Below are 13,138 nucleotides of genomic sequence, written 5' to 3'. Positions count from 1 at the left end.
GGATATGGCCCGTTGCCCCCAAAAGTTGTGCACCCTTGTTATACATCTTTCTTCCCGTTATCATTCTGTTTCTTGCTTTGGGGGCGGGGGGGGGGGAGTATTCTAAATTCCGCAGAAGCTTTCTTTGTGAAAAAATGAGCAAGTTTACACAAAAGATGCACATCTGAGCCTATACCTGTAAATATTCATCGAGTGTGCAATTCGGGGATTTATTTAAGCAAAATTAAAAGAGGCCTACCTATGTGGATGAGGGCAGAGCTTGTTCTAGATGGGTCAGATAGAACTTACTGAGAAGGACCATTTGTACCTCCAAGCCTCTATATAAATCCAATTTGGAGCAAGAGGGAGCAAATCTGTGCTCCTAGTATGCTGCTTGCATGTGGCTCTAATGTTAAAAGAACCACTGGGAATCTCATTGTTTGCTAAGTTCATAACTGCACCTTGTAACAGCGTCTGCACGTGTGCCTAAGGCCAACTGAGCTGCAAGAACCAAGTTTATCTTCTTTCAAGCACAAAGGAAGGCTGAGGCCTCCTAGCCAGAGGCTGCTGATTCCTGGGAAAGTCAACATCTTTCTCCTTTCCCAGGCCAAAGACTCTGGGGCAGGCTCCCATCATGCACAGTAGGTCCTTACTGCAGTTGGCAGGTTCGTCAGATCCATCCACGCAGTCGTTGTCACGGTCACACACCCACACCCGTGGAATGCAGCGCTTGGTGATGGCGCACTGGAACTGGTTTGGGGCACAAGTCACTTCCGCTGCAAGAGAAAGGGGCATCAGGAGATGACGCTAGGGCAGCATGCCCAACAGGGAAGAGTCTTCCCATAATGAAGGGTTGCTCATAGACAACTTGACAATGACCAGGGTGCTGTGATTCTGGAAAAAGTTAGTGCTTATTGTACTGAACATAAAATGGCATCAATTCTTCTGAACAGCCCCTCCAGGGAGCTGATAGGAAAGTGATGTCCCTCCTTCTGTTCCAAGCATGACTTACGACAGTCCTTCTCGTCTTCTCCGTCACCGCAATTGTCCTGTCCATTGCAGCGGAAGATGCCAGGGATACAGCGATTGGTGTTGGTACATTTGAATTGGCTGGGTAGGCAAACATGGACTTCTGACAGAAGGAAGACAGAAATGGAAACGGCTTTAAGGGAGAGAGGAACAAATGCTTTTACCTTGGATACTGACTTTTGTCAGGGAGCTTTGTAGGATTTATTGCAATGGTAGCAGGCTTTGGGAGAACTAGCTCTCCCATGCTCCCCCAGACCGGGTTTGGGAAACCTCTTTCAGCCTGAGGGACGAAATCTATTGTGGAGAAGCTCTCAGGGGCTGCATTTTAGTGGTGGGCGGGGCTAAAGACAAAAGGGGTGGGGCCAACATTACAAAAAAAACTCAGCATATTGTAGCTTAAAGCTCTTCCTGCCAGTCACTAAGCCTTCAGAGAGGCGTTTCAACATTTTAGAACGGGGAAAAACTGCACAAAAGCCGGGAGACCACTAAGCCATCAGTGGCTAGGGGAAAGGGGTCGTGGCCATCTGAGGAAGCCAAGAAGGCTGGACTGGGACACCGGGGCTGAAATTCTCTACCCCTGTCCTAGGCTTTACAGCCAGATACTCTTACCCAGAGCATCAGGGAAATGGGGAAGAAGGGAGGGAAGGGAAAACCTCCCTCTGAAGCTCTTGTTCTCCTCACACACCACTGCTGCTCCCACCACCTCCACTGCTTGAAAGCCTAAGGAAAGGGAAAGCGGGGAGGGTGTTTTGGTGGAGTGGGGCAGTGAAGGACGGTTGGGAATGGGGGTCATTTTTCCAAGCCTTCAGTTTGGCTCGGAGAAATGGCTGGAGTTCTTTCAAGTTTTTTTAAAAGATCTCCAATCATTTCCAAGTTAATCAGGCCTGCTCGCTCAACCCTGGTGTTTTATGGTTTGGGTTCTTAACTTTTTAATAAGGCACTGTGTATTTTAATGTCTTCACCTGAAATTTTGTAAGTTGCCCTGAGCGTCTTCGATGGAACGGTGTGTGAAAGACAGAAGGGGCAAATGAATAAATACATAAAACTTTACAAGACAGGTTTGGTCCCCCAAAAGGCCTTGGGACATTTACCACAGTTGTTCTCGTCTGAGTTGTCTTGACAGTCATTGTCCCCATCGCAGATGAAGGCTGGATTGGTGCAGATTCCTGTGGAGCACTGGAACTGCCCTGGGCGACACTTGAATTCAGCTGCGGGGGAAAGGTGGTATGTGATGACTTGGGAGAGGGGCCCCAGTAACAGAGCCCCTGCTTTGTATGCAGAAGGTCCCAGGTTCAACACCAGGCATCTTCAGGGAGCCAGTGATAGAGAAGTTGCTTTGCTAAGACCCTGGAGAGTCACTGCCAGTCAGAACAGGCTATGCTGGGCTAGAGGAACTGACAGCCTGCCCTCAAATAGGGCAGCTTCCTACGTTGCTTCTATGATGCAGGGTTCCTTATGCCCAACCATGGTCTCTGGGGCCCAATGCCTCTTTGACCTACGTGCTGCATCTTCTTTTATGTCAGCCAGCCAACGCTCCCAATACAACCTCACTGGCTATCAAAACGCTGCTCTTCCTGTTCATTCATCTACAAACATTCCACTACAACTGGTAACAAGGGGGGGGGAGGCTACCGTGTCTTGAGTTGCACAAAATTTTAAGGAAATCCTAGAGCTGCCTTCCCCAGCCCGGTGCCCCCCAGATGTGTTGGGCTACAACTTCCAGAACTCCTGACCATTAGCCAAGTTGGCTGGGGCTGATGGGAGTTGAAGTCCAAAACATCTGGAGGGCACCAGGTTGGGGGAGGCTGCTCTAGGGGAGGAGACCAAAGTAACTGTTCACACTGGTAAACTCCCAGATGACCACACAACAGCAAGCAACCCAATCTGGCAGGACAGGGCAAGGCTCCACTGCAGTTCAGTATAATGGTTCAATCTAGCCCATGGAATTCTCCCTTTTGGTTGCCACCTAGTTAGGATTAAGCTCCACGCGAAACAAACAAACAAAAAGGTAACAATTACTGTTAGCAGTGGGCCGCTGTTAAGTCTCTGCACGGAGGAGGCGGCCTCCCTGAATGGAAGGATAGGATGGATATAGCTGTCTCCCAGGAAGGCTTCTCCTCCCTCAGCTGTTACCACCAGCAGCCATCCCAACAGGCTGCACTGAGGGAGAAGAGAGGGAGAGCAGGGCCATTTCCTCAGCCCTGCTAAAAGAATGACTTTCCCCTCTCTTCCCTCCCCGTTCCTTTCTCCCTGTGTTTTGTGACTTTTTAGACTGTAAGCCTGAGGACAGGGACTGTCTTGTTCAATTGCTTCTCTGGGAGCCTTTTTGGCTCAGAAGCAGCATAAAAATACTTCAGATAAAGAAATAATAGAGCTGGCTCATTCAATATACAGTCAAATTGAATCGAATAGCTTTCTGGCCTGCATGCAATCTGTCCTCCCGCTCCCTGGCCAGTACTGCTCAGCAGCTAAAGAGCACAACCATAAAGGTGGGCTGGCAAGTGGGAGTGAACTTTAAAGCCTGGGTGTGGATTCTAGGGAGGTTCTGCAGTCTTAAGACACCCAGTGGAATTTCAGATAACCTTTCCTATGTGGGGCTTCAACTGACAAAGCCAGATGCCCCTACCCAGGGTGCCAAGACATGATGTCTCCGCTCCGCTCCAGGAGGAACCGTGGCAAATTCTGTACGAAGGGCTCTGGAATGCTAACCAGGGCACAGCCCCAATATTGCTTCATCAACACTCCCGCAAACTCCTTAAATAAGCAGGACCCAGAAAATACCAGCCAGGCATGGACCCAGGCCTACCAAAGATGCTCCCCGGATCAAAACATACGACACCAATTTCGCCCCCCTAGCAGCGCTGTGAAAATGTTGTGTAGCCATCCTCCATGAATGCCTCATATTCTGCCAGGATGATACTCCATCAGTAGCTGTTATAAAACAGCCTGCCCCTCATCTTTCTCCCCCCTCCCCCATCTCCTCCCAGCTATTCACTCACGGCAGTTCTCAGGCTCATCCGAACGGTCCCCGCAATCATCCTCTGTGTCGCATTTCCACCAGAAAGGGATGCACTTGTCATTCTTGCAGACAAACTATGGTTGGAAGGAAAGGTCACAAAGCTGAGACAAAGCATGAATAATGGGCAGATGAATATTCCCTTAAGTCCTCCCCTTCCCTCCACCCCCGCTTTCCCGGTTCTATCAGAACAAACCCCAGCCTGTCGCATTTCCTATTCCGGAAGTTCTGAAATGGTCCCTGATGAGGGCACAGCTCCCCATCAGAGACAGTCGTAGGTACCCCTACTTTCTAGCCACCCATCCTCACACTGTCTCTGGCTGCAGGGGTCCCTCCAAAAGCAAAACACGTGGCTTGTTCAGTCTCAGGAGAGAGACTGGTTAAGGGGGAACATTTTGCCCTATTCTGGATCAGATGAATTTATAGACACCAGCTGGGTCCGATCTGATGCTCTCCACTTTTCAGAGACCAGCTTGGGGAGCGGAGCCTTTCCATTCCCAGGGCTCGGCTTTGGTCTCCGGAGGCTGCTACAGGATGGTGACGGTCCCTTGACAAAGCAAACAAAGCAAAGGGGGAGGGGCTGCATACCCGGGAGATTTCTGCGTGATGGAGCAAGGTTTCCAGTTACCTGGCTGGCTGTGCAGTTGGAGATGCAAGTCTTGCCATTGGCCCCCAGGTAGAAGTTGGTAGGGCAGGCACACCGGAAGCCTCCTCCTGGTGACAGCAGGCACAAGTTGCTGCAGCCGCCGTTGTTGACTTTGCAGGGGTGGTTAGGGACTGAGGTGTAGAAGGGAAAGAAAAAGGGCGACGATGCAGGTTACAGCCAGAAACAGCAACTGCCACTGCCTTTGTCACAACGGACCAGGGTGAGCCCCACAGCTGACGCCTGCCCTGTTGCAAAGGCGTGGCATGCACGGCTGCCGCACAGTGTGCTCAGCTTGCATGTCCGGCAGCAGGCCTGGTGTCAGCCTCTCCCAAGGGCTGGCCAACTAGGAAGGGCCGTGGCTCACTGGTGGAGCACATGTGTGACATGCAGAAAGCCCCAGGTTCAATCCCCAGGTAGGGCTGGAAAGACCCCTGCTTGAATCTGGAGAGCCACTGCCAGTCAGTGCTGATACTACAAGGCTACATGGACCAAGGGTCTGACTCAGTATAAGGCAGCTTCCTATCTTCCTAACTAGGTCTGCAAGCCACCACGGGAGGCACAGGGGCATCCGAGGCACTTTGCCAGGGCCCCTCAAACCTGGAGCTGCCCCTGTCCAGCAGACACCCCTGGATGTTCTTCACCGGCTATGTAATGCAGTGGCCACACTTTCCGGAATGGTATAACCCCAGAGCGTGGGGTGGAGCTGGTGGGCCCCAAGGGTAAAGGGCTATCCTTGCTTATCTGCCACAACCCGTATCCATCAGAGGCCCTCCCACATGTGCACATGTGCATTTGAGATCCTCCCATTATCACGAAGGGGACTACAGGGTGACCTTCCAGGTCAGCAAAGGCGGCTTTGGAGTAGCAATAGGCCAGAGCAGGTCACGTGACAAGGCCTGGTCCCAGGATCAGGTCAGACTCACTCTCTGGTCTGAGCAATGCAAGGGTTCTGCCCATTGGCCTTCCTACCACAGACGTGCCTTGCATTCCCCCATTCTGTCCTGACACTCTGCCCTGAATGCATCTCACCTGTGCCCCACTGTGTGGTAATCGAGCCCAGTCCCTGTGCAAGCACACCCACCCACCCTCCCTCCTTTTAAGCCCCCAGAGCAGGGCACTCACCATCCGGCTGCCTGTAGGGGTGGAAGATGTGGATGTCCATGGGCCGATGCAGGGTGCTGATCAGCACGGACTTGTTGGTGCCTGTGGTCTTGTGGGCCCGGTTGATGGATTTGGTCTCCCAGTCGGTCCAATAAATGTAATCCTCAAAGAGGGTCAGGGCGAAGATGTGGGGAATATCCTGGCTCAGGACTACGGTGGGAGGAGAAAGAGACATTCTCACTCTGTGGCAGGGACACAGGAGCCAACTGGAGAGATCCAGACAATGGAAATGTGAGGACCTGGAGGAAAACTGGCCGAGGAGGTGGCTTGGCTCTAGTCCAGCGCAATGGGCTACGGGACTGTGGCTGCCTTTCCAGGCATTCGGTGGCAAGCATGCCAAATGTGCAATTGTCAGCTATTTGTAGTGGGTAGGGCTGGACTCCATTTCACCACTCCTTGAGGCAACGGAAGTAGTGGGGATTTTGGCTTGGTGGAGGGGGGCAGGAGTGCAAAATCCCCTGGCACTCCTCCTTCCAGCTGCCAGTCACCATCTTTAATTCCTCATCATAATGCCCCTCAGAAGCTACATAGTGTCATTTGGAGTGGCATTATTGGGAATTAAAAGATGGCGGCCAGCAGCAGTGAGGAGCCAGGAGGAGTGCCAGTGAGTTTTGCACACCCTGCCCTCAAACTTTTCCCTCAACTTTTGAACTGGGAAAGGTAGTTTCCCCCCACCCCACCCGGCCCCACTTTTCACCAAAGAGCCCCAAAGAAATTCAGGTCAGACTTTTGAAAATCTGGCCAGACCCCAACCCTGAACAAGCCACATGTCCTTTTCCAAGGATGCACTGATATTAGGCCAACACTCTACTGTGGGGGGCAGAATGCAGTTCTTCCCTTGGCTAGCTGAAAACCCACTGCTATTCTGATTGCCACATCTGTTGATTCATTTGTCAGAACCATAGGTTGCAATGTTGAAAAAATACAAATGTAAAAATGTAACTCAAATGTAGATCAATTGGCATAAAAATAATCAACCCTGTGCCTAGATTAATAAAGAACCAGCACTTCCCTGCCACTGCACTGGCAAACGAGGCAGCTCCCTTGGTGACATATATCTTTCTAGTCATTAACAAGAATGTAATTTTCTGCTGATTAGACCTGTAATTCCTTTCTATGGAGAAATTAGTTCACATATTTTAATCTGAAAGTTTTATACAGAAAGAACAGTGCAACAGATAATACGGCTGAGCTTCCACCTAACTCTCCCAACAGATTCCAAATTAAATGGGATTTTTCGATAATCATCATCCAGCACTGCTGCAGACATCAAGTAGAACCAAAGTCAGATTAATGCTCTCCTCAATGAGTATTTAGAAAGATCCAGCAAATGATTTGCGTAGCCATGCAATGCCTTGATCGTATAATACAGGAGTGTTGAACCCCTTTCAGCCTGTGTGCTGAATCCCATTTCAGGGAAGGTCCTGGGGGCTGCATTCTAGTGGTGGGTGGGGCCAAAGGCAAAACGGCCAAAAATACCAAATATACAAGCGTATTTTAGCTTAAAGCCAGAAACTCAACCTTAGGAGAGGCATTTCAACCTTTCAGAATGGGGGAAAAACAGCATGAAAGCCAGGAAACCACTAAATGATCGGTGGTCGTGGGAACGAGCATGGGGCAAAGGGAAGGGGGCCTGGCCGTCTAGGGAACCCCACAAGGCCAGAGTTTGGCCCCAGGCCTGAGCTTCTGCACTAGAGATATACTATGGAGCTGTTCTAATATCATTTAATTTGGTCAGGTCAGTCTGAACGAAAGTATCTTTCCTTCTATTTTTGAGCTCCATCTTAGCTGCAGTTGACCACTAAATAATATAAAAGAAACCCAACCCTATTAATTAAACACTCGCACAGCTTTTAAACTGATTTATGGGGGGTGGGAGAAGTGTCAAGTGCTGAGGATTGTCCACAGTTCGGAAGGACTCATCCATTAAGGATGATGTTCTACATATTGCGGACAGGACAAAAGTTGACAATGAGCACCTGGAAACTAAAGACAGCAATTTAAAAAAATGACCCACAGGTCACAGGGAAGAATGTACATAAAGAAAATATTTTTAAAAGGGATGACACAATATATATGTAATTTACAGACTAATGCTGGAAGCTGAAAAGCTAGGTGTGGAAGAAGTTACACATTACGAAGGATGCAAACGATTCACAACCCTGTATTTCCTTCAACATCCAAATGCAGGGGCTGGGGGAAGTGTTTGCAAGGCAGCCTGCAACTCTGCCCTGCAAATGCCCTCCAGGCCATTTTAAATGTTTTTTGTCTCCCATCCAAACTCCAAAACCAGAAGTAAGGGCAGTGGGGAGAGCAGTCCTGAATGAGGAGCATTTTTGCAGGGGGAAAACTGGAGGTCATGAGAAGAGTAAACCAGCCCTCACCTCCCACTCATTTCTCCCTGCAAGCTACAGTCTTTTCCCCTAGTATACAACCCAGAGTCTGCTCAATCTAACTGCATGTGAATTTCAGCTTCACAATCCCCTCACCTATGTGCCGGTTAGAGCCATCCAGGCTGGCAAATTCAATGTAGTCCTCCCGGGCATCAGCCCAGTAGATGCGGCTGTTAATGTAGTCCAGGGTGAGGCCGTTGGGCCAGGTGATCTTGGTGTCCACGATGACACTCCGGTTGGAGCCATCCATGCCTATCTTGCCAATCAGGGAATGGTCACCCCAGTCTGTCCAGTACAAGTACCTGGGGAGAGAGCAAATGGAGCGGGTGAGATAAACGGCATACACACAGGACTGCAGCTGTGATCAAATCTGTGGGAAACCCAACTGCGCAATATTATACAAGATTATACAAACGGGATAGATGTGCCAAAGCTAAGAAGAGAGTTGTGAGATTCCCTGTTAAGGCCCATTGGTAAAGTCCAGTTTGGACTTGGATGGCAACGGATGAATTGTGCTGCTAACAGGCTTTGCTTGGGTGGGAATTGACAGGGACAGTATAAACCAGGGATGGGGAAACTCCAGCCCAAGGGCTATTTCTGGCCATCAAGTCCGCCCCCATCCAGCCCATCGAGGCCCTGCCCCCTCTCTGAAGCCCCACCCCAATGGGAAAAGCAAGAGTCAAGGGAGGCTGGCTCCATTGAGTGCTGCCACCTCAAGGTGCCTGGAGCAATATAATGGGGAACTTCTGGCCCAAGGCTCCTTGGTGGCCCACAAATCCTCCCTGAGGACCCTGGAGTACCTTGAAGCAGCAGTTCCTGAAGGAGCAGTCCCCTCTTGGATGGTGCTAAGCTGATTAGGAAATCAGGGGGACAGCAGGGGGGTGGGGGTGGACATCATGGGAGGGGGAGGTTTCAACCACCCCTTCCCATGATTTCCCCACTACCCTCACTGGCATGGGGAGGGGAGGTTTGTGCTGGTATGTGTTGTATATGTATGTAGTTCTCCACCCGTGCTATAAACTAAACTGGATCTGAACAGGATATGGTTTGGAATCTAATCTGAGCAGCATTATACCTCCCCCTGCTCTATGAGGCCAACACCACAAGCATCTGGGATGATCATGGGTTCTGCCATAGGACCTTCACCAAGGTGTGTGATGTTCAAGCATTATTGAGACTGCAGGCTAGGATGGGCCAAGGGGAAGGGGGCTAAACCAATCCTAAGGAGTGCTGGAACCATCCACTCTTCACCATCAACATGGAGGAATACTTTGCTGTCTTTAGGTTGCTTCCAAGCTGGGCCAGCAGGAGACATGGTACAGCTTTAGTATACCAAACCATCAGCTAATAAATGTGTTCCCCATGGTGCTTCCAATTAGCTACTTGCTTACTGATTCCGTTTGTTTGGCATAGGGCAATAGAGAATGGTGGGGAGCTTGGAGCTAGGAAGCCTGAGTTCTAATCAGATGGGCATTTGGGGAGGGCAGGTGACTATTTGGGGGAGAAATCAGGACACCTTCTGGCCTTTATTCCCATTTTTCAGAGGGTCATTGGGTCAAGTGGGCAGAGCCCAGTGCGAGTCTTAATCTGCAAGCCCAGCTTAATCAGGATGTCATGTAGAACTGGGCAATATTTCCTCTCAAGATAGCTTGAGCCATGAAGCATTAGCGGTGCACACAGGCAGGGGGCTTCTCTCTGTGATGTTCCAAATGTCTGATCCAAATGGCTGGCAGGATCCAAAGTGGGATCCATACAAGCAGTCCAGACAGCAAGACTCCTGTTTCAAGCCCTCCAGAAGCACCAAAACAGGAGAGCAGGGAATGGCTCTCTAGATGCATCCAAGTAGCAAACATGTAGAGCAGCCAGTGCCAAGCTGAAGACAGCCCACCAGCTGTGTAATGTGGTCTGCAAGGACGATAACATCTGCACACCATGCCTGTTTCTACAGTTCCAGGCAGGTGGCAAAAATAGGACACCTGTGGAATGGTATATGTGAGCAGGTGGGCTGCATTTACCTTTGTAAATTGTGTGGGTGTGATTGCTTGTAACTGTATTGCCCAGACTGGCTTTCACCAACCTCCAGATGTGTTGGGCTGCAATCCCTGTAATTCTCAGACTGGGGACGATGGGAGTTGTGGCCCAACACATCTGGAGGACACCAGGCTGGCCCAGATCAACATGACATCCTGACTGAATTGGGCTTGTAGAATCAGGCCAACCTTGATCCAATAGCAGCACTTGAATTATGGGGAAAATCCATAAGCCCCTCTCCGACCGACCTCCCAATAACGGCAACCATATGCAAAGTGCCAATAATAACAGCAACCACTTGCAAAGTTACTACATGCTGTACACAGATTAAAAACAAGGGGGTCCTTGAACGCAGGCCAACAAGCTACCCAGATACATCTGACAGACTTACCCATTCTGGACGTCCACTACCAACGCCCGGGGTTCCCGTAGCCCTGAATTCACCAACACAGTGCGATAGGCCCCATTGAGCTTCGACACTTCAATCGTGTCTCTTCCCTTGTCACACCAGTACAGGTTCCCGCCCACCCAGTCCACAGCCAGCCCGTCAGGGTTGCTCAGCCCAGTGCGGTGCAAAACCTGGAAGAGCACAACACAAAGAATGGCATGAATCAAAGGAGGCGCTAAAGAAGAACCTGGTCAAAGGGACATGTGCCCTCCTTATGGACGGGATGCCTTTGGAGGTGCTGCAGCTTGCAACGTCAGGAAGAAATGGGGGCTGGGTGTGATGAGGGAGGGGCTTAATCCCAGCAAAACTCTGACGTCTAGAGTGAGGTGCTGCCAAAGCTGCCTGTGTGTGCAGGACCTGATCCTTAGAGTTCAGGAAGGAGCACAGCCCTCTGCCAGTGGGGATACAGTCCGAGTGACACCAGACACACACCTGCACATTGCTGCCATTGATGTTCATGCGGCGGATCATGCTGCCCTGTGTGGTGACATCTGTCCAATAGATCATTTGCTCCCGGTAGTCAAAGTCCAAAGCCACAGCATTATTCAGCCCCTAACCCCACCGAGAAAGAAAGACAGGCGTTGGCTCCTGTATCACACGCACAATAGCAGAGCAGCTACAAGGCTAAAATCTCACTCGCTGCCATCAGTTCCCTAGGTGGCCCTATACAAGCCACTCTCTCAGCTTCAATGCCCCCACCCCCATCTGCAATATGGTGGATAATAATCCTGACTTAACTTTCAGGGTTGTTGTAGGGACTACCACTAGGTAATGGTTTTAATTTTTTGTGCTTTCTTGTGTTTTTAAATTTTTGTGAACTGCCCAGAGAGCTTCGGCTATTGGATGGTATAGAAATGAGATGAGATGAGATGAGATGGGATGAGTGAGTGAGTGAGTGAATGAATGAATGAATGAATGAATGAATAAATAAATAAATAAATAAATAAAGCAAGCTCTTGAAAGCACTATACAAATGTGATTTAATACTCCTACTCCTACTAATAAAAAATCACATTTGTATAGCACTTTCAAGTGCAGTATCTAACCGTAATCATCATCTCTATTACTACTACTATTAGACTGCAAAGGGCTTTGTTGCAGGAGTAGCTTGTGCTTAGCATTTGCTACAAACGCTGTGCCTATGATCCTGTTTCAGAAAACCACCCCTTGTTCTAAAGCCCTGTTTCCCCAAATTCCCGGAGTGGAGACATGTCCCCCTGCCCTTAACTACAACCGAGGGCACGGTTCACTCTTACACCCCGAAGTTTCATTTTAGCATATAGGAACACGAGGAGCTGCCATATAGGAACCCTACAGGAAGCTGCCATAGCTGCCATATAGGAACCCTATAGGAACACGAGGAGCTGCCATATACTGAGTCTAAGCATTGGTCCATCCAGCTTACACTTGTTCATGCTGACTGGCAATGGTTTATCAGAGTTTCAAACAGGAGTCTTTCCTTGCCCTACCTGGAGATGCCAGCTGGGAACTGAACCTGGGACCTTCTGCATAGAAAATATGTGCTCAATGATAGAGCTATCAGCCTTCCCCCAAAGTATGTAAGAGTAAGGATTAGCTGCCCTACTGTGTTTCTGCATGAGTCACTGATTTTGGTATACACTTGATCAGAATGAGGCAGGAGTGACTCTGCAGAGATGAAACAGCCAGTTTCCTGTGAGAGTGGGTCATTCTGCTACATCTCTGCATTGGGAGTGGTCCAGTTATACCTGACGCAGACAGTCAGCAGAATTACTGACTCTCATCAGAGGTAAACTGAAAGCAGGCAAGGCAAGCACAGCAACTCATGCAGGGATGCAGCAGGCAGTCGCCGCTTTGGACTCACAGATGCTTTTCATTATTTCATTGAGTTCTTTCCTGTGGCACAGAAACAGTTCTATTATGGGATAATGGCATTAGAGAGTGACTGTTCTAAAGCCGGCTGCTATGGAGAAAATGAGCTGCCGATGAGTATAGGCTGCTCTTGAGCAAGTGGGTACTTCCAGAGCAAGTTGCTCTGCAAGGAAAACAGTCAAAGAGATGCTTTGCAATGAAGCAACCATTTTTACAGACATGGTGCCCCACCATTAAATGGGCTTTTCCCATCGAGGTCTTTTGTACCCCTGAAGAGTCAGGAACAGAACCACTGTCAATATCCAAATCTGATGTTAGAGCAGTACAAGTGGGACCTGCAACACAATGTTGCAGCGTGGACCTGTTCATTGTGCCAGCCAGCCAAGACCTCCTCTATGATACTCCATTCCATTCCCATTCCCACTTGGTTTTCCATTCCCCTGTCCCAACAGCCAGCCAGCATTCCATGGCCAGTGAATACATTTGACCTCTTTGGCCTGCTTTTGAGATTCCCCCTTATAATTTTTTCCCTCTCTCTTGTGAGCAGATGGCACTATTTTGACTACAGAAGCAACTGCACTCAT

At 49.6% G+C, this 13,138-nt stretch overlaps 1 protein-coding gene across 25 annotated transcripts in view; it reads right to left on the bottom strand.

Annotated features, from left to right (window-relative positions):
• Positions 1-13,138, bottom strand: part of LRP1 (LDL receptor related protein 1) — a 516,733-nt gene that overhangs the window by 33,243 nt on the left and 470,352 nt on the right. For all 25 annotated transcript variants that reach the window (XM_084836577.1, XM_084836568.1, XM_084836575.1 and 22 more), the window contains 9 exons: positions 11,136-11,255; positions 10,647-10,834; positions 8,321-8,526; positions 5,793-5,981; positions 4,653-4,801; positions 4,008-4,101; positions 2,100-2,216; positions 992-1,111; positions 633-755 (listed from right to left, as the gene is read on the bottom strand). In XM_084836577.1, coding sequence (XP_084692703.1) covers positions 633-755; positions 992-1,111; positions 2,100-2,216; positions 4,008-4,101; positions 4,653-4,801; positions 5,793-5,981; positions 8,321-8,526; positions 10,647-10,834; positions 11,136-11,255 — 1,306 coding nt within the window. The remainder of the gene's footprint in view (positions 1-632; positions 756-991; positions 1,112-2,099; positions 2,217-4,007; positions 4,102-4,652; positions 4,802-5,792; positions 5,982-8,320; positions 8,527-10,646; positions 10,835-11,135; positions 11,256-13,138) is intronic.

The sequence above is a fragment of the Heloderma suspectum genome, chromosome 2 (genome assembly GCF_057233095.1).
Source record: "Heloderma suspectum isolate Gila_16-S chromosome 2, 16-S_ref, whole genome shotgun sequence".
NCBI lineage: Eukaryota > Metazoa > Chordata > Lepidosauria > Squamata > Helodermatidae > Heloderma > Heloderma suspectum.
Note: the sequence above shows the minus strand (reverse complement) of the source record. Positions and strands in the feature narration are given on the sequence as shown.